This window comes from Pistacia vera, unplaced genomic scaffold, assembly GCF_008641045.1.
Source record: "Pistacia vera cultivar Batoury unplaced genomic scaffold, PisVer_v2 Contig971, whole genome shotgun sequence".
NCBI classification, from domain to species: domain Eukaryota; kingdom Viridiplantae; phylum Streptophyta; class Magnoliopsida; order Sapindales; family Anacardiaceae; genus Pistacia; species Pistacia vera.
In genome coordinates, this window is record NW_022196858.1 from 464,679 (window position 1) to 486,609 (window position 21,931).

Here is a 21,931-nt window from a genome sequence, read left to right on the forward strand (position 1 = left end):
CCCCGATCCAAACAATCCCTAACTAATTTTTTCATATATTGGTGAAACTTATGAAAATTAGAGAACCTATCCAATATATTTTACTCATATTGATGATTCTTTAAAATTTTATTGAAATCAAACAGACATTTTATCTTTTACAATTGTAGTGAAACCTATGTTCGACAAAGGTTTATTACAGTGATTCATTATAAATTATGGTTCGGCTGATGGTTTGCTACAATTCTATATTAATGAAATGACATAGTTCGGCGTGTGCATTCACGTAACATAAATATTAGACAAAATATTGAATGATGGTTTGACATTGTTTGGCTACTGACTTCTTACAATTCAACAGCCAAAATAATGAGTTGCATGATTTTATGTGTCTACTTTTTAATGCATTTAATTTGATAGAAATGTTATCATATATTGGTGAAACTTATGAAAACTAGAGTGGATATTTATTGAGCAAGGTATGACCCATTTATTAATGATTGTTCAGTGAAACCTGAGAAACAGGAGAAACTAAAATGTGTGTGATGATAAAATAAATGGTTCGGCAGCAGGTCTATAGTTATCCAAATTCAACATATAATATATCAAATTCAAGCTCTGTCTATTTGGTTTTCAAAGATTTAAATCGCTCATCAATTGGATTTTTATTGAGTAAGTTATGGCCAATTTACTACTGACTATTCAATGGAAATAAAAAAACAGGGGAAACTGAAATGTGTGTAATGATAAAATGAACGGTTTGGTAGTGGGGCTAAAGTTATCCAAATTAAGCATATAGTATATCAACTTAAATCCCTATCTGTCTAGTCTCTAAAGATTCAAACCTCTCATCAATTGGATTTTTATTGAGCAAGTTATGGTCAATTTACTACTGATTATTCATTGGAAACCGAAATGTCAATTGGATTTTTATTGAGCAAGTTATGGTCAATTTACTACTGATTATTCAGTAAAAACCGAAATGTGTGTAATGATAAAAAGAATGATTCAGCAGTGGGGCTAAAATTATCCAAATTAATCTTATAGTATATCAAATTAAATCCATGTCTATCTAGTTTCTAAATATTCAAACCTCTCATCAATTGGATTTTTATTGAGCAAGTTATTGTCAATTTACTACTGACTATTCAGTGGAAACTAAAATATGTGTGATGATAAAAGGAACGGTTCGGTAGTGGGGCTACAATTATCCAAATTAAGCGTATAGTATATCAACTTAAAGCCCTATCTGTCTAGTTTATAAAGATTCAAACTTCTCATCAATTTGATTTTTATTGAGCAAGTTGTGGTCAATTTACCACTGACTGTTCAGTGGAAATTGAAATGTGTATGATGATAAAAGAAATGGTTCGATAGTGGGACTACAATTATCCAAATTAAGCATATAATATATCAAATTAAAGCCCTGTTTGTCTAGTTTCTAATGATTCAAACCTCTCATCAATTGGATTTTTATTAAGCAAGTTATGGTTAATTACTACTGACTGTTCAGTGGAAACTGAAATATGTGCGATGATAAAAGTAACGGTTCGGTAGTGGGGCTACAGTTATCCAAATTAAGAGTATAATATATCAACCTAAAGTCATGTCTGTCTGGTTTCTAACAATTCAAATCTCTCATCAATTGGATTATTATTGAGCAAGTTATGATCAATTTACTATTGATTGTTCAGTGGAAACCGAAATGTGTGTGATGATAAAAAGAATGGTTTACTAAAGCTACATAATTCAGCATAAAAAATCAATTGATATTGGTTAAACAAATAAAATTAGTTATATTCAACAACAATCTTTTTTCATGATATATGTATGTAACATAAAAAAATATTAACAAAAAAAGATAGAACAATTACAATTAAAATTACATATCAATATTTGTTTTCCTTTCTCATTACTAAAATTGAATTCGTTTTTATGGCACAAATCTTCGTCTGTTCATCCTGAAATTGTCGAATGATACCAATCCTTGTAGGTCATCATCACTTGATTTTCCTGAAACAGATGAAAATGAAGATGGAAAAGATGGAGACAATAATTAAAGGACAATTCCAGTGAAAAATGAAAAAAAATTCTAAACTAAACAAAGAAATACAATTAAATATTATGCAACAACATTACAAAACTATCAACACACACACACACACACACACACACACACACAAAGCACAACTACTATTAAATATCCAACATCACTTGATATTTGTAGAACAGATGAAAATGATTCTCCTTTGCGGGAACCACTAACTTTACAAAACTATTGCTGAACAAATATTAACAAATGGAATATTTGTTTTCCTTTCCCGTCTCTGCATCATGGTACCAATCCTCACATAAATAAATACATATAGATTTAAAAGTGAAGGTAAAAAGTTTGCATTTAATTGACAAAGATTTAATTACACCTTTCATATGTCCAACTTTCTAATATCAATATTTTCTCATTAATATCTCTAACCCTTTATATTGATTCCACATAAACAACAACACATAACACATTCAGTGCATCAAAAATAAAACTTATCAAACCCTTCATATTCACATGAATATCTCTAACCCTTCACATTAATATCAAACACATAAAACGTATAAATCCCTTTACATTCACATAAATTTATTTCTATATAACTGAAAATATTTAATGTGAATGTGAAACATCAATGATTAAGGTTATTAATATGTGTCATTAATAAGCCACGTGTAACAAAGAATCCAACTCATCACATTATCACCAATAACATGCAGCTAAATATAAAGAATCCACATCATCACCAATCAAATATAGCCATATGTCTGATAATCTGCCTACGTGTCAAATTGAAGGAATTTTACATCTTCAAAGGGGCCATCATATAGCCTCTCTCTCTCTCTCTACATATATATAATGGGAGTTTTCATTTTTTTTAAGTTTCAAGTATCATTCATACTAGTCATAGGTTTTCAAGTATGTTATTTTATGTATCAAACTCAATGTTTTAAGTTGTGAGTTTCATGTATGTTGTTCTAGGTTTCAAGTATTATTAAATCGATGTTAAAGTTTCCAAATGCAATGTTATAAGTTTCAAAAGAAATGTTTTTGGTATTAAGTCTCTTAGATTTCACGTTATGTGTTATAAATTTCACATTTTAAATTGTAGATTTAACGTATAATATCCTAGTTTTTAAATTAACGTTAAAAGTTTCAAGTATAGCATTGTGAATTTCGAATTATGACATTATCAAATCAAATCCCTCGAATTTCACGTTCAACCCTTTTTTTATTTTTTTTATTTTTTTAAGGTTTTAAATATATGTTGATTTAAATAAAGATTTTAGAAGGTAGAATGTCATTTTCCCTCCCAAGGTTTGGTGAAACAACATTTTCCCACCCATCAAGTTTCAAAGCAACACTTTCCTACCCATCGTTATGTTCCGTTAGAAAAATACATTCTGAAAAAGGGCAAATGGTCAATTCATGAACCTACTCTTTTTACTTACTATATCCTATCACTCGACCCAAACATCTCTCTATCACTCCCTTATTTTCTATCTCTAAAGAACTTTCTCTTGCAATCTTGATTTCTCGTTTTCAATTTGTCTCTAGTGTTGTTGTTTTGGAGATTGAGCGAGAGAGATTGTCTCTGCGACGTGATTTTTGGATTTCTCTATTGCTGTCGAAGGCCAAACCGATTGGAACTTAGGGTTTACGTTGTGAATTCATAGACATAGGGGTTTGAGGGTTTGGAATCAGCGGGAGTGGGACCTAGCCCAAAAAGGAAGGTTGTCCCTCCATTGAAGAAGCATGAAATTACAAACTAGAAAGAGAAAAAAGGATAGATGGAGTTTAGAGGAAGAGGAAGCTTAAGGATTGACGTTGAAAAATATGTTTTTCTGTTTTGACCATCTTGCCCTTTTTTAGAATGGATTTTTCTAATGGAACATAACGATGGCTGAGAAAGTGTCGTTTTAAAACTTAACGGGTAAGAAAGTGTAGTTTTGCCAAACCTTAGGTGCGAAAATGTCGTTCTCCCATTTTAAAATATAGATTAGGTATACTTATTAATGGGGGCCACTAAAAATTCTATGGGGGCTAAAAATTAGTTTTTTTTTTTTTCTTTTGTGACGTATGGATAGACTTGGCAAAACAAGTGGGTGGGCTGGGTTGGGGTCGGGTTGGGTCATCACAGATATGGGTCCAATACGGATCGAGTTATACGAGTCCAAAAAACTGGGAGCTGATTGTAAAATGGGTACCCCTGAGTTTACCTATATTACCCGTTAATAATACGGGTCGAGTCGGGCTGGGGAAAGGGTCGACCTGTGGGTCTGGACCCATTTTGCCAGGTCTACGTATGGACGAGGCAGGGAGGGTGGATCCAATTGTGAACAAATTTAATTGATTGAGAAAAAAAAAAATAATAATAAAATAAAAAGATAGAAAAATCCCTAACCTAATATTTGAAGAAGAATTATTTTGAAAATAGATTACGTTTTTTTAATTTTACTATTTAATTATTTACTATTTAAATTTATTTTTCAATAATAAATATTTTTCAAATAATAAAAATTGTTTTCAAATTAAAAGCTATAGAAAACCATGTTAGAGCATCTCTAAATGACTCTTTATATGATTCAAACTCTTTATTATAAAGAGTCTATCTATAAAAACAAAAGTCTAACATACTCTTTATCTTTAAAATATAAATTAGAGAGTGAGTTTGACTCTCCACATTTAGAGAGTCAAATTTCACTCTCTATCCTAATTTTAATTAATAAGCTACAAATTTTTATGCATTTTATTTGTTAATTCTCTCTCCCATTAAGTCTCTTTCTTAAAAATAAAAAGCATTTTCGTTAAATTTAAAGAGTCTATTGGATTTGAATAAAAATTTTGTTCTTTATATTTAAAAATTAATAAAGATGTTCTTTATTTATATAAAAGATGTTCTTCAAAATAAAGAGCACCATTGGAAATGCTCTTACACTAGTTTTTACTTTTTAAGATTGTATTTGAAAACCGTTTTCTAAAAACTATTTTACTCATTTTTATAAGAGTTTTATCATAATTTGTTTTAAAAAACAAAAAACTAATAATAATTATGTCCCTTTTGAATGAGTTTTTGTAAACGTTGTGAGCATAATAATAATAATTTTTGTTAGCATTCATTAAGATTTGGAAAATGAAGAGTAATTCTTGTCTTCAGATTTGGAAAATGGAGATGAGTGAAAAAGAGGCGGAGAAATAAAAGAAAATTAATAAAAAATTCAACACGAGTTTTTGAGGTCAAGTTCTTTCGGATACTAATAAAGGTGATCACTGGAAGAAAACCCTAAAAATAAAACTTGATTGGAATGTTGAAGGAGAATCTTTTTTTTCTTTCAAAATCAAAGCTGGCACTGGATCAATTTGGAACGAGACAAACAGCCATAACATGCACACACCCTGGACTTCAATTTACATTCTTTATTTTTCATACACTTATAAAGAACCACCGACGTACGTAATCAGCAGAGGGTGAGCGTGTGGAGTAACATAGATAGACTTATAATTTGTAACTGTATGAATGACCCACCAAAAAGGTCGTGGAAAAAAATCCAAGCACTCCATTACAAAGATTGTCAGGACCCATAAATAATTACCTATTAAAAGCTCTTATTCAATTTGAAATGTACGAGATTGAAGATGCTAAATCCTATTTACTTCAAATTTAACCAAAGTGGGATAGAAAGAGAGAGAGAGGCGGGGAAATGCCATTACCAAAGCAGGAAACAAAGAACAATGAAATTATAATAATAAATATAAAAAAAAAAAAAAAATTGCATATGTTTAGGTGCTTTATCGACAATAAGGACCGTTAAACAAAGGCATCCAGTATATACAGTGGGGAACAGACATGCTTATGCGCGGAACCCAGACGCACTCTTAACTATATTTTATTAATACCCTTCTGAAATCCGGTCCGAACGGTCTCACTTACTCCTGAGTCCCGAGTCCTGACACTCAACTCACCCTACATCCAACCCAACCCAACCCAACCCAAAGGGTTCTCTCTCTCTCTCCGTCTCTCGAGCTCCGAGAGAAGCAAAATCTAAAAGCATACAAGGACACACACAGACTGACAGACAAAGACGTTACTCTAGACCAGAAGCACGTTACAACTTCAAAAGCTCCGCCAATACAAGAGCAAAGTGAAGCCAAGTTGAAGATAAAAACACTTTGTTTTGCTCAGCTCTGAGAGAAGGGCGATTTTCAGCAATGGCTAGAGGATTTCAGCTTACTTTTGCCATTTCTTTGTTGTTTCTGCTTCTGGGTATGTTTTTTTTTTTTTTTTTTTTCTTCTGTTTCTCTCCCTCATACTTTGTATCCACTTGTTTTTACATCCATTTGTTCTACTACTGCTTCAGTTTTCTTCTTTTCTCCATCTAACAAGATCTTTATTTTCTGGGGCCTTTGATTTTGAAGGGTAACATGCTTTTCAATAATCAAATCTGTGTGCCTCAACTATTTTTCTTTTTCTTTTGGCACAGTTAACCTCTTTCATTTTCTCTATCTTTTTTCCTAATTGGCTTCTTCTGTAATGCAGTACAAACTTTTTCTTGAAGAAATTTTGAAGTACCAATGGTTTGCATTTTCTTTATCAGGAGTTGATTAGCTAACCTGTAATATGTTCCTCTCTCTCTCTCTTTGATAAGGTGTTACATTTCTTCATTCTTTAACGTGCCACCAAACGATAATACCTTTTTTTTCCCAACAAAAAAACAGGGTAAAATCAAAAGCATTGCGACTAGAAGTTTCCTGCCACTAATTTGGTAAAAAAATTTCGAAATATTATACATGCATTTATAGTCTTACCTATGGTAGGTAGAGTTTCAAATTGATGGACGGCTAGATTGCAATAATCTAGCTTGTGGACCCTCTTGTGATTTTGTTTGATATGTATGTTTTACTTACAACAATGTGATACGCTCTTCTACTTCAGGTGTGTTATCCTCAGTTATTGTGAGAGCATTATTGTCTTTTTACAAGCTTTCATATTTCTAAAAGAGTAAAACTGCTACATTGGGTAAACTTGTGTTTTAGAAGTCATGTATACCTTATCTTATGTTTCGTCAAGTAGTTCATTCTTTCCTTAATGTAGTATTTGATCACAGTGGCGGAATTTGCTGTCGAGGCACTTTTGACTTATGAAATTTAACTTTTCCATAACTAGTTTTGTTGCTCATTATGCCATTGTAACTTTAATAGCTGTGGCTGATCTGAATTTAAGAGGGATGGTTAAATGTGATGGTTCTCCCTGAGTTTCTGGGTAATTAACCTATTAAAGCTTGATTTTACTCCGTTGGAGATGTATGTTTCATGAATAAGTAGTTCAGTTGTGTAAAAGTATATATGTGGTCTGGTAGACTCCATCTCTAACTTCATAATTGAATTGATGTATATGATGGAAAGTTAGCTGACTGGGGTCTCATATGTTTTATGAAGAAAAACCAGTTTTGGGAATTTTCCATGTAGACAATGAATACTCAAGAATGTTCATATTGCAAAAGATGTTTGAAACAAGTTCCCTGAAGTATCGTAATTATTCTCACTGGCACAATGTCAGTCAGTTTGTAGAATGCAACACTAGTTGATGTTCCTCCAAAGTCGTGGGTTTCTGTGGGACAAGAAAAGCAATCACTTTTACCTATCATTACAAATGTAACTCACATCTTTTAGTTGCACAAATGAGAACTTCTCACGTGTTCTCTTGTTAGTGTGTGTGGGCTTGTTTAAATTTTATCAGCAGTTTAATTGGGATAATATGTCTTGTCATATTGTGGCAGGTTTTTGCCGAGGAAGTACGGTTGGAGTTTGCTATGGAAGAAATGCTGATGACCTCCCAACACCTGATAAAGTAGCACAGCTGGTTCAACAACATAACATCAAATATCTAAGGATCTATGATTCTAATATCCAGGTCCTCAAAGCTTTTGCAAATACTGGAGTTGAACTCATGATTGGGGTCCCAAATTCAGATTTATTGCCATTTTCACAGTTCCAATCCAATGCAGAAACCTGGCTGAAGAACAGCATCCTTCCATACTATCCAGCCACTAAGATCACATACATAACTGTTGGTGCTGAAGTCACAGAAATCCCCGGTAATACCTCTAAACTAGTTGTGCCTGCAATGCAAAATGTCCTCGCGGCATTAAAAAAAGCTGGTCTGCAGAAAAGGATTAAAGTTTCAACTACCCATTCCCTTGGGGTTTTGTCCCGATCATTCCCACCTTCTGCAGGGGCCTTTAATAGCAGCTTTGCATTTTTCCTGAAACCCATGCTGGAATTCCTTGCCGAGAACCAGTCACCTTTTATGATAGATATATATCCATACTATGCATATAGAGATTCTTCCACCAATGTGTCTCTAGATTATGCTCTATTTCAGTCATCCTCAGAAGTCATAGATCCGAACACTGGCTTGCTTTACACAAACATGTTTGATGCACAGATTGATGCTCTTTACTTTGCACTTATGGCTCTGAATTTCCGAACAATCAAGGTTATGGTAACTGAAACTGGCTGGCCCTCCAAAGGTTCACCAAAAGAGACGGCTGCAACTCCTGATAATGCACAGACTTATAACACCAATCTGATCCGACATGTCATAAATGACACAGGCACTCCTGCAAAGGCTGGACAGGAGCTAGATGTGTATATTTTCTCATTGTTCAATGAGAACAGGAAACCTGGGTTGGAATCTGAGAGAAATTGGGGTTTGTTTTATCCAGACCAGACAAGCGTCTATAACCTGGATTTAACTGGGAAAGGAGCAGTTGATATGACACCAGATTCAAATGTTACTAGTCTGAATGGAACTACATGGTGCATAGCCTCCACCAAGGCTTCTGAAAAGGATTTGCAGAGTGCATTAGATTGGGCATGCGGCCCTGGGAATGTGGACTGCTCTGCTATTCAGCCTAGCCAGCCTTGTTTTGAACCAGATACTCTACTCTCTCATGCATCTTTCGCATTCAACAGTTACTACCAGCAGAATGGGGCTTCCGATATTGCTTGTAGTTTTGGAGGGAAAGGGGTCAAAGTTGACAAAAATCCAAGTATGTAATTCCACATCCAACTTATTCATTGCTTCAATTGTGTTTGGAGCCTCTTCGTGGATCAATTAACGTGCATTTTCTTTTTTGTGCAGGCTATGACAATTGCTTGTATATGACCGCGGGGTAAGTTCAATACCTCAGAGCAGCCTGTTTAAAAATTTTGTGTAGTCATACTCCATAGACTAAAACTTGTTTTGCAATAAACTTACAGGGCAAACAAAACTGCAGCCAGCAGCAATACAACAGCGATATCTTCTACTTCTTCCTCTGCACGTAATGTGGCCTTTACATGGACTACAAGTTTTTTACTTGTGACTTTTCTGTCAATCCTCTTGAATATTGAAGGATCTGTGAAGAGTTCGATACTAATATGAGAGTGGTGCCTCTCTGAGTTGGAGGAGAAATACTGATCTGGACAATTTTCCGTAGAAGTTTTGATGGGAGAAAATGTAACTACAGTGGAGGAATTCGCCCTCTGGTTTTGTATGATATTTGATAGCTATCACCGCTTCATTCCAGTAGTTAAGATTAATTATATGTTTTTGCACATATCTTGCAGCTTTTGATTGTTGCATATTGCTTGTATTAAAGGGACTGCAATTTCGAGTATGCTGTTTCAGATTTAACAATATTTAATGCCTTGGCTGCTTCTCCCCACTAAAACGGCTTTAAGGGATTCTTCAAAACCAAATCGTTGAAAATGAAATTCTTCTTTCTTCAAAATCAAATCACAAAAAAGTGAAATCGTTCTTATCTTAAACAGTGTAGGGATTAATTCGTAATTCTGCTAGAAAGGACTATTTTGTCGTTGAGAGGTTATTTTGACCGAATAAAAAATTAAATCATTGGCTGTTAAAGCAGTCAGCCATGTAGCTCTCTGGCGCACCTATATCGAGTATACGTCATGGGCATTTCTTAGTTTCGACTTTTCAGTTAGGGAGAGCTCTTAGTTTCGACTTTTCAGTTAGGAAGAGCGACTTGTGCATACACAAGGTTTGTCATAACGATAAGTTTGTATCCAAAAGGTTTTGAAACAATAAATAGGTATCTTTCGTCATGTTCTGATTTCTGTTTATTAATAGTAAAAAGATTAAAATACCCTTGAAAGTTTGAATTTTAGTTTTTTATAAATTTAAAAATTTCTAAAAACCTCTTAGGTTTACAAATTTAACTAAATACCTCAATATATAAAATTTTTGTAAAATAATAAAAATACCCCCGTCACCTGCAGTGTCAAATTCCGGCCACCACCGCCGGAATCTGGTCTGGAAGTTGCGTTACGACACAGACCCGTCGGATCTGTGTCGTAACGTGCCGATCTTGCCTTTTCCGGTCAGATCTGCCACAGATCTAGCCGGAAAAAGCCAGATCTAGTCGTCGAAACAGCAGTCAGATCTGGCCTTTTCCGGCCAGATCTAGCCGTCGACGCCGCAGATGGAGTTTTGTGACGTCGACGGCCAGATCTAGCCGTAGATTTGGCCTTTTTCGGCCAGATCAGCCACGGATCTGGCCAGAAAAAGCCAGATCGACGCGTTACGACACAGATCCGACTGGTCTGTGTCGTAACACAACTTTCCGGCCAGATTTCGATGGTGGTGGCCGAAATCTGGCATTGCGACTGGCGAGGGTGTTTTTGTTATTTTACAAAAATTTTATATATTGGGGTATTTAGTTAAATTTGTAAACCTAGGAAGTTTTTTAGAAATTTTTAAATTTATAAATAACTAAAATTCAAACTTTCAAGGGTATTTTAGTCTTTTCACTATTAATAAACAGAAATCACTAACAGAACATGACGAAAGATACCTATTTGTCGTTTCAAAACATTTTGGATACTAACTTATTATTATGACAAACCTTGGGTCTGCACAAGTGGTTCGCCCTTTCAGTTACCCTGAAAGAACTTGCAATGGTGCCACTGATGTCATGAGCCTCTGATATTGTCACCCATTTCGAAATTTAAATATTGCTCTAATTGACAAAGCAAAGGGATTACTTTATGTCACCAAAGCCAGCTGGTTGTTGCAACTTTCACTTTCTACTTTCATCTTCTCCTTTAGCTTCACAAACACAACTCGATAATTCCTCAAACTTTGTCCTAACTCCGACTCGAAATTTCCTCAATTTTTCAGTATTCTAAGAATACTGAGGATCTGGATCCCTTGAAAGGGGCTTTGCTTTCAACCGAAGAAGAACAGATAGAATCCATTGTTCATAGCCCAAAACACAAGGGTCAGAGATAGATTGTTAACAAATATAATATAAATATATCTTAACCATCCATCATGATAGTGGGTTACATGTATTCCAATGACCAAGATAAACGCATATAGAAAACGAAGAATACTTTAAAATTTAATGACAATCAAATAAACACATCCATTAGATATGTTCCACTATAATGTTCATAAGATAACTCACTTGACAACCACAATCATACATCAAAGTAAGCCATCATATCCATCAATTTCACAGGCACCAAACTATTTCTTTCCACACAGAGTTCCCATGACTTTGAATACTTCCAAATATTATTACATTGCAGCTCAGAAGATGCAAGTTTGTAGAGAAGCCAAGAAGAACTGAAACAAATAACAGACATACAAACCAACTAAAGACCTTGTTCCACAAGATAATCACCAAGCCTTTCCACAATCATGTTGCACTGTCCAGGAGTCATTGGCTCATCATAGATGCCAATAACGAAGGCCATATTGGTCTTCTTGACAGTAACACCACCAGGTCCCTGAAATTAAAATGAAACTAGTCAACAATCAGCTATGAAACAAAACCAAATGTAAGAGGCAGCTTAACGNACCAAGCAAAGTAAGGATACACCCATTTCGGAGTCTTCAATAAGTTCTTTCCAGTTGAAAGTGGATGCAACACTGTCAAAAAGTAATATAGATGTCCTGCGATGATTCCCAGAAGGTCTGACATCAGAGGTGAACCAAAAACAACATCCAAAGCCAGCATTGCCCATGGTAGATAAAATGCCTACAAATTAAAAAGAAAAATGAATACGACATGCTTCGGATAAGTAAGGAGCAGCCCAAGCTAGCTCATAAAACAAATCCAAGAAACCACCCCATTGCATTCATCCTCAAAACTATAGCTCACATACCTTAAGCGTCACGAGGCCATATATATTAATTTGGGCATTCGGAAATTCTCTACTCCAGACATAGATAAGCATAAAAACAAGGGATATCCCCAAATAGCCTGTCTGAAATATGGGGATGGCTGACAACACCTTGAATCCAGAAGACAAGTACCACCAAACAATGACGTTAGCAAGGCAAAATGGTCAAAGATGCTCAGAATTCATAAAGTACAAAGTCACACAGAGCTGATCATTACAACTACAGTCACTATATGTTCAAATTATTCACACCAAACACAAAAGATCAAAAAAGGCAATAGAATTGTTCCTTTTTTTTTTTTTTTTTTTCTTGAAAAAGGGTATTTGCATTTTTTGCTTTAGAACCAAAATTTCAAGACTCCAGCTCATATGAGCTTGTGCCACTTAACTAATTAGTCATCTGCATAGTGAATCATCTTTAAGGAAAAAGATCAGTAAAACATTAAATCAGAAAGCTGAACAAGATGAAGGCACACACCAGCAATGACAAGGCTCCAAATATCATCATCCACAAAAAGTCTGCTGTACGTCTGTCAAACGGTCCCTTCTCTAGGTTAACTCCATATCTCACTCTGTAAAGTTAATAAGAATTACCACACAAGTTAATGCCAAGGAGAAAAAACAAAAGAAAAATGAAAAATCCACACACATGTTATCAAATTACCACGTGGTTGTCATAGCAGAAAACCACTGGAGTTGCACAATAAAATCAAACTATTTTGATGCTCCGAATTTTAAGTTTTCAAGATATAATACTTACATCATCAAAAGGCGGATCCCAAAATTGATTGAGAAAAAACCAATGAAAAAGAAATTTGTAAACAGCCTCCACACCTATGATTGCAAGTCAAATATAATAAGCAAGTCTACAGGATAATTGAGAAAGAAATTGAAATGTTTTTGTTAACTGAGATCTCATATCAAACTCCAAAAGAAGATACCAACAAAGCCAATCCATAACAGTGCAAATTTGCTGGTATGTTAAGAGCATATGGGTCTATAATTGAGTGTGTGTGCGTGTGTGTGTGTGTGTGTGTGTGTGAGTGTGTGTGTGTGTGTGTGTGCGCGCATGCGCTAGAAAGAGAGAGAGGGAGATTGAATGGAATATGTTCAGGGTCATTTGACAAATCTCAAAAAGGGACTGGCTTGGTTTGCAGATTGTTTCTGGCACATATTTAACCAACAACATGGGAAACACAAATTTCTAGCATTCTGCCATATAGATGCTATGGGAAACACATATATAGTACCCAGTTATACACTTAGGAGCCAAATATCAGTTTAAAATATAAAAATAAAAAGTTGTTTTAAAGTTCGAATTCTCACTAGAGAACTTTGTGGAAATTTGAAAACATCCTTCCCCAGGAAAACAAAGAGTTTTACACCTCAAGGAAATGAGATAAGCACAGCCTTAATATTCAAACACTGTCGAATTGTAAGAGTTTAAATATTTGATATCCTTATGCCAGTTAGAACTATCAGATTGGTACAAGCTATTTTCCAATCCATATACCCTGAACATAATGCAAACGTATTTCAAACACAATCTGGCTATTTGTTCTTTTAAGAACTAGCTCAGCACACAAGAGACGTGATACTCAGAAATTCATGCAAGCTAAACCATCTTCACAGAAAATATATTTATAACAACAAAGCATTGAATCATAATAAAAGATAAAATTATCCATCAACATCTGTACAAGCCTACTTAGTTAAAATTGTCGGAACATAAACTTTAGAACAATTGGGATATTTTTTTCTTCCAACATCAATAGAATAATCTAGCTAATTGTTTGTAATCCAAAAAAATAGAACCCAAACCTGAAGACGTAAAAAGACTAGCTCATAGTCTAATCCAAGATAATTAGGATTCAATAATCTGAGCTGACAAGCTGTAGTGACTGCAAGGCACAATGTCCCATAAGCCTTGCATATTGGTGGAAGAGAGTTATAAAATCTGAAAAAGGAAGAACAACAAGGATTAGACAAATAAAAAATTGTCACTGAAACTATTTCAATTCTTAAAACAAAAATAACATTGAAAAAACCCAGAGTAGAGACTCAAATAGCATGGAAAGCAAAGCTCTGCTATTTCACATACTGTCAGGGAAGTAAAGCATTGAACTAATGGTTAAAATCAAAGCACGCACTATAATTGAGATTCTACACCACAACAGGATATCTTGTTTGATAAGCATGTTCTTTTTGCTTAGTTTTCGTCATTTCTTATTTTTGTACCCTTAGTTTTGCAATAACATAGAAGCAAGCAAACAGAAATCCATCTTGGTCAGCTAGCTGCCACTCGGCAAACTAAAATCTAACAACTGCAACGCTTTACTTTGACTTGCATATGTAAAGACGAAAAACAAACAAAGTTGCAGCGTGAAGATAACAAACCCTTAACTAAGTCTTAAAATTAACTACATAATAAAATAATAACGCTTGAATTTGAATCAGCGAACCCACAATTACAAACCTATAAAGTCCAATACCATAAACCATGTTTGAATTTGAGTATTACATTAAGTAATGAATTAGTAACATAAAAACACGAATAGAAGTGAATTTTCAAGAAAATAAAGACCCAAGTTAATAGTATGAATATGAAGAGAAAGAGAAAAGGGTAATACTCAGCAGGTGTAGACATTGGCGACCCAAGAAGCTAATTCAGCTGAAAACCCAGTTTTAGATCTTCTCTTTAAGTGGTGTTAATGAATTGTTTACCCAAGAGTTGAAAACCGGTTGTCAAAAGTTAATAGCATAGGATGTACCAACCAGAAGGTTCTGTAGTAGTCCATCAATCCATCGTATGTGTATTTTATTGAGTAAACGACACGTTCCCACCCAAAGATTAGCGAAACCTAAGTGTCCACCCCTAGTTTCATTTATTTCAATACCCACCCTTAAATTAACACTGTTGATGATTTTTGGGTTCTGACTAATATGTAGAATATTATTACCAAGCTATCTTTACCAATAAATTACTTTTTAACCCAAATACATTTGGATTTTTTTGACAATCGCAAGGGAGGGAAAAATCAAGAGAAAATGCTCAGATTTGACCAAAATAAAGGTGAACGAGACTGAGGGATTGATGGGTTTTATTAGAGATAAGTGGGGGGAGTTAGTGGTGGTAGCAGTGATGTCAAACGACGTCAGAATCTGGCTAGATCTGGATTTTTTCTGTAGCAGTGAGAGAGAAAAATATTGAGGATAAAAGGCTCAGATTCAACCAAAATGCAGGTGGACGAGGCTGAGGAATGGATAGGCTTTGTTGGGGATGAGTGGAGGAAGCTAGTGGTGATGGCAATGATGTTAAACGATGCCAGAATTAAGTTAGATCTGGATTTTTCTAACAGCCGTGAGAGAGAGGAAAATCGCAAAGAAAATGCTCATATCCGATCAAAATAGAGGCGGACGAGGCTGAGGGATGGATGAGTTTTGCCAGGGATGAGTGGAGGAAGTTCGTGGTGGGGGCGATGATGTCAAACAATGCTGGAATTCGGTCAAATATATATTTTTCCAACAGCTGCGAGGGAGGGGAGTGATGAGGGGTGCTTGTGAGAGAAATTTGAGATGTAAAGGTTTATTTTGAAATTTTTATTTTTATTTAAGATTTAATGCAATTCAAATGACCATTTTACCCATTGACCATTAGATTAAATGATTTTCTGTTAGTTTAAGGGTGGGAATGTAGAATAAATGAAATCAGGGGTCGGAAATGTCATTTGTTTTATTTGTTGTGTTATCCCACGTGTAAACCAGTGGGATTGAACTTTGGGCCTTGGTATTGAAAGGTTATGGTCATTCACTAATTGGGCCATTTGGTTACAATTATGAGCATATGTCTTTCTGATATTGAGGGAACTTATTGAATCAAACCTGAAGTCCAAAACATCCGAATAACGTAGAGCATAGGCCTTCTTGATAATGAGGGAACTTACTGAATCAACCCTAAAGTATCCATAGCAAGTGTCACCGATTACGATTTCCTTTTTCATTTAAGATATTGAAACTCCTTTCCTCTCTCATTTGTATCCCTTCATTCACTTCTTGTGAAAAACTCTCTATTATTTATAAATCCTAAATAAAGAACAAGTAAAGATGGAGCACGATGAGGTTATATGGCAAGTTATCAGGCACAAAACAATCACTGCAATTTCTTGGCCAAGTGAGTCTTCTGCTTGACCAGGTATACACTGCTTCTTATGTCTCAAGATATATCTTCCACTTGATTGGGAATTACAAACAGCTACTGTCAAAGAGTGCTGAATAGCTCCATAGACTCCTAATTTGATTAAAAGTAAATGGTTCCTGGTGAAATTGTTGACTTATATATCATGATAGCATATGTTCATGGTTCCAGTAAATTATGGCTTAATTGTGGTAACACTTAAGACTTGATAGTTGATAGTACAAGTTTGCTGACAGTTGTTTGTGTCAAAAATGATTCAAACAATCTTATATGCAAATGTCTCATAATTGTTATTTTTTGAACTGAAACAAAATTTTGGAAGCGATTGTCATTGGCCATGGCACATTCTGTTTCTGCATGGTTAAGTTGACATCAATACAATTCGAGTGAATCTTGATATCTCAAATTATATTTTCTCAAGTTGAGCAAGAAGATGCAGATGAGAGACCAAAGACAGTCCACTGAGAGTGTCAAGTCTATTGCTTAAATTTAATTTCTTACCGAGTAACAGTGTCAATTTTACATACATAAGATATAACTGCACAAATTGGTAGTGAGAGGAAGCGCAATTGTTGTATTGTTGAGTTGCACTAGTATGCAAAATTTTGACCCAATATTTGAGAGATACTTTCTTACTCATCATTCACTTCTATTTCGTTTTTCCAATATTTGTATTGGATCTGAGTTGAGGAGCTGAATTCTTTATTGCTCATAGCTAGTTCTTGCTGCACTTTTTCAATTATCTTGTTGGTAGTAGAAACGAAAGATGAATTGGAATTTCTTATGTGAATGTATTCTAATTATTGATACTTATGTTGTGTGAGAGGAAACTATCATGGACATATTTCTTTCTTGGAAGTTGATTTTACATTTACCTTACCCGCTTTGAGTTGAAAAAACAAAAAAACATACTCAAGACCCCAAATAATACTTCCCTTGTATTGTACAATAGAAGAAAAGTATTATGTGAATTTTTTCTTCAAAAAAACAAAAGGCAATCATGTTTGTTTGTATCAGGCAAGTAAAGCATTGAACTAAAGCAAAAAAACAGGAGCTCTGCTATTTCACAGATAGCATAGAAAGCAAAAGCAAGAGCTTTGCTATTTCACACTGATAGGAACTCCTGCCAAAATGAATCAAACCCAAGCAAACAACACCCAAAATAACAGATTACAATTGAACAACAAACTTATATTAATCAATAGAGGAGTAAAACAAGTATTGAAGAGCAAAATAGACCAAATCATAAAGTAAACACAAAACAAGGATAATTTCCTAGCAATTCGAGGAGCTGGGACCTCTATGATAAACCTTCAATGAAAATACTTAACCCTTCCCCAAGACTCTTCCTAACTATATATACTAGTTATTTTACTGATTTATCCCCACTCTATTATTCTTTATAACCTGCCACGTGGAGATTCCCATAACAAACTCCCATTACCACCCATCTGCCTTTATGTCTTTTATGCCCCCTCAACTTGTAGACCTTATAATAGGTGGTCTATAAATCCCAAAACACCAAACACCCCCCCCACCCCCCCCCCCCCCCCCCCCCCCCCCCCCTCTCTTTGAAGAGCCGCCTTGTCTCAAGGTGAAATTAAGGAAACCATGTTTTGATTACATCAAATGGCTCCCATGTAGCTTCAAATACAGTCCTGCGATCTGTTTGGGTTTTGACATTTCCGGCCAAATTCCAGTTGATTTTGATGGCCAAAATTCAATCCAACACCACCACCTGAACCATCGTCCTCCACTCTACGAAATCCCTCTAACCCCGGAACTTGGTAGCCCTCCTTTTGTCGGCTGTGACTTGCAAACATTGTCACAATTGGTTTGATTTTTCCAACCAAATTCTGGCCTCCAAAATTCAATCAAACACCACCAACTAAACCACTAGCCTCCATTCTACAAAACCGCTCTAACCTCGGAACTTGGTAGGCCCCCGTTTGCTGGTCGTGACTCCCATATTGGGTTGAATTTTTTGGCCAAATTTTGGCTTATTTCAACCTCTAAAATTCAATCAAACACCACCAACTAAACCATCGACCTCCACTCTATAAAACCCTTCTAACCTCGGCACTTGGTAGCGCCTCGTTCGCTGGACGTGACTCCCATATTGGATTGAATTTTCTAGCCAAATTCTAGCTTATTCCGACATCAAAAATTCAATCCAACACTACCCCTTAAACCACCGACCTTTACTCTACAAAAGCCCTCTAACTCCAACACTTGGTAGCCCCTCGTTTGCCGGCGATCAAACTAGGGATTGAATGAACAATGAAATTGAAATCTTAGACCGGAAAAGAGGCTGGTCAACTGTTGGACTGGTTCGATCGGTCGGTCCGATCCAGTTTTCATAACATTGCTTTGACTTGCATATGTAAAGACGAAGACAAACAAAGCTACAATGTGAAGATAACAAACCCTTAACCAAGTTTATGTTGCCAAGTTGGGTTTTAGTCTTAAAATTAACTACATAATTATTAAAAAAATAACGCTTGAATTTTGTTTTTCTATTTTATTTTATAGCAATATTTAAGTAATTTTATTTGAACTGATCATTAGCAATCTAATCATTTTTAATATGAGATAATGCCACCACAGTATTAGTTGTGAAATTTATTGTCAAAGGTTGGCATGAAAAGTTAGTCCTTGAGAATTCAACATTGTGTTTTTATATAGCTGTAATTGGATAATAAAAAGGATTTAATGAGCAATTTCTTATTCTTTATTTGCCCTTTTTTCTCTTGAGCATACATGGAAGTATTATTGGAGGTAGGTAGCCATGACGAGCTGAAATATATTATCTCAAAATTAGAGTAAATAAAAATTAGGTTTGTAATACTGATTGGTGAGAAGATGGCGTGGTTTAGGCGGTCCTAAACCATTATTATGATGACAAAGAAGCACAATAATATTAGTTTGTTTGGGTTGCAATGAAATCCGTGACAGTTAATTATGATTATTATAATTAACCGTATCATTGGAAATGGGCGGGTGGGTCTGAGTCTCACACACATACAACAAACTACCTTGCCTGTCTGCCAACTTCATCTTGATGTCACCTTGGCGTTTATCGTTTCCTTGCCTGGATTCCTCTTATGTTTTATTTGTTTATTATTCTCAATACATCGTTAAATAAAGAGCAATCGCCCAAGTTTATACATTTGTTATCTTTATTTTGGATTCTCACAGTTAAACTAACGACGTTTTTTTTAATATAACATATTTTTAATTTTTTACTGTAAAATGCACATTAATAAGCTAAAATAAACTAACACTTTTTCTGGTAGAAGATGAGTTTATGTTAACAAAGAAAAAAGCTTACGTTGATAGCATCTAAACCTATGGTTTTTGATTTTTTTTGACCAATTTTAAAGTCTAAAATCACTTCTAAGGTTATCATTAGATTTTTTATAGTTTTTTTTAGAAAATTTATACCTTCACTTGTCGACTTTGTCTACTATTTTTTACTATTTTTAATAATTATTAATAATAATAATAATTTAAGATTGAGAATCTAAAATAACTGAGACTAATAATAGAAATATATCGTTTACTCTTAAATAAATAAATATTTTGTATCTTGAGAAAATGTGATACTGTCACCAAAGATTCGTTGAGATTGGAGGGAGGGAGCACGTGAGGAACACGCAGCCAAGTGGGGTGGAAGCGAAAGAGAAGTGGAACAGATTGTATATTGTCGTGACTTGGGTTGTGTCAACGGACATTGATGTAACATGTCTGATTTGGAATGCTGAGGCTCCAACATTACACAATAATAGGAAAACCCCCTCTTCTGGATTTTCACAACCCACCCACTACCTTTTAATTACTTGTAAAAAAAAAAAAAAAAGAGGAAAACCTTGTCAATAATAGGAGGCTATGATTTAACATTATGAAACTTTAATTACTTGACCACGGCATCAAGTGTTTAAAGAGTAAAAACTAAAATTTGGGCAGTTGACCAAACTAAAATAAAATGTAGTAATCTTCTTTGTGCCAGCAGCGACCAACCCCACCCATAGTGAATCACCAATCATATCACTCCACCTCACGTACGTACCATGCATCCATATATCGATCCCATCTAATTGCCTCGCTTACATGGCAAACAGATTAACCAACCCCTGTCCCACTCTAACTAATTAAAATTGCTTTCCACTTTTCTTTTTTCTGTTTATTTATTTTATAATTCATCAACACCGCAACATAAACATGAAGATATTATCTGTGACTGTGACGGTATCAAAAAGAAAATAAAATAAAATGTTAAAACGGGGCCATGGAATGGAATATGCAAAAGTGGTAGATAAGATTAATGATTTGGTGTTGTTAAGGTGGTAATTGAGGGCGTAAAGTGACCCTTAATCTAAGAAAGCTGGCGTCCATGGGTTGAGTTGACCTCCTTTTGAACTGGAAATACTCAATGAATTTGGTAAGTGTTTGTGTTACTGGGCAAAAAGTGTTTGGTAGCGTAGAAATGAAACAAACATCATGTTGTAAACCTGATTTTGGCAAGCAATAGGGATGGTGCGCCTACACGCTTGCTCCCCACGCTCCGGTCACTGATAAATGCATGCTAAGGGTCCCCCTTTATTCCTGTCAACATTTCCACCTTCCCCTCACTCTCAACTCTCATCATTTAATAAATCAAACCAAAAGGATAAGGTTTCAAAAACAACCAAACATTATGTAACACTCATAATTTATTTTTAATATTACAAGAAATTGAGGTGAAAAAGAAAAAGTTGTGGATTTGAAGCATGCATGTATTCTTAAATTAAATTTTAAAAATGTTTTTATTTAATTTATTTTGTCGGGAGGATATTGCATTACGTTACTTTATATGCAAGCTTCATCCAGAAATTAATTAAGCTCATTTTATTATGCCTATTTATTCAACAACCATCCTTGACCAGACGTGAACCAATTCGTAAAGAATAAAAAATGAACATAAGTGATTAACTGCAATCAGCGCCGTCAAGAAGCCGTCCAAAACGGCGAACCGATTGGGAAGGCGTCAACGAATGACACGTCAACAGATTTCTTCTTGTTCTGATATTTAGAGATGGAAATGTAGGAAAATTCTCACCCAATCCAACTCCAGCTACGCATAGTCAGTCTCCCATGACAACGTGGTGACAACCTTAACACAGCTGTACCCCTCCCCACTGCGGGACCCATTTTTATTTTCCCCGCCGATATTTTCATCTTTCTTTTCTCCTCAGTTTATCATTTCCTTTAAAATTATATTACTTTTTCTTTTAAAATTATATATAACTCTTAATTAATTTATGTATTTTAAAATAGGTATATGTACGGTGATGTTTAAAATGTTATGAAATATGCGTTTAACACTTAACCAATCAAATCAATATACAATGAATAAGTGATGAAGCATAAACGACATAATTTTCAAATCCTTAAGTAACCTAAAAAGAAGACATAATTGCTAAAATTAATTAAAAATAGTACGTGATAATGCCACACACTACAAAATGTATATAATTTTT

The 21,931-nt window shown here is 34.9% G+C and overlaps 2 protein-coding genes across 2 annotated transcripts; one reads left to right on the forward strand and one right to left on the reverse strand.

Moving 5' to 3' along the window:
- Positions 1-5,898: 5,898 nt before the first annotated feature.
- On the forward strand, positions 5,899-9,706 carry LOC116121311 (glucan endo-1,3-beta-glucosidase 13-like). The gene is made up of 4 exons (XM_031407261.1): positions 5,899-6,287; positions 7,801-9,075; positions 9,168-9,198; positions 9,287-9,706. The coding sequence occupies exons 1-4, from the start codon at positions 6,233-6,235 to the stop codon at positions 9,447-9,449; spliced, it is 1,524 nt and encodes a 507-aa protein (XP_031263121.1). The 5' UTR covers positions 5,899-6,232; the 3' UTR covers positions 9,450-9,706.
- A 1,980-nt stretch (positions 9,707-11,686) lies between these two features.
- Positions 11,687-14,925, reverse strand: LOC116121302 (derlin-1-like). Its single transcript, XM_031407255.1, has 7 exons — positions 14,848-14,925; positions 14,039-14,174; positions 12,978-13,051; positions 12,696-12,789; positions 12,200-12,328; positions 11,863-12,072; positions 11,687-11,821 (listed from the first exon to the last, which is right to left on the reverse strand). Exons 1-7 carry the CDS (start codon positions 14,862-14,864, stop codon positions 11,687-11,689), a joined length of 795 nt encoding a protein of 264 aa, XP_031263115.1. The 5' UTR covers positions 14,865-14,925.
- Positions 14,926-21,931: the final 7,006 nt, after the last annotated feature.

Coding starts and splice junctions, on each gene's coding strand:
- LOC116121311 (XM_031407261.1), top strand. CDS start 6,233: ATGGCTAGAGGATTTCAGCTTACTTTTGCCATTTCTTTGTTGTTTCTG. Junction 6,288..7,800: donor TTTGTTGTTTCTGCTTCTGG/GTATGTTTTTTT, acceptor ATATTGTGGCAG/GTTTTTGCCGAGGAAGTACG. Junction 9,076..9,167: donor CAAAGTTGACAAAAATCCAA/GTATGTAATTCC, acceptor TTTTTTGTGCAG/GCTATGACAATTGCTTGTAT.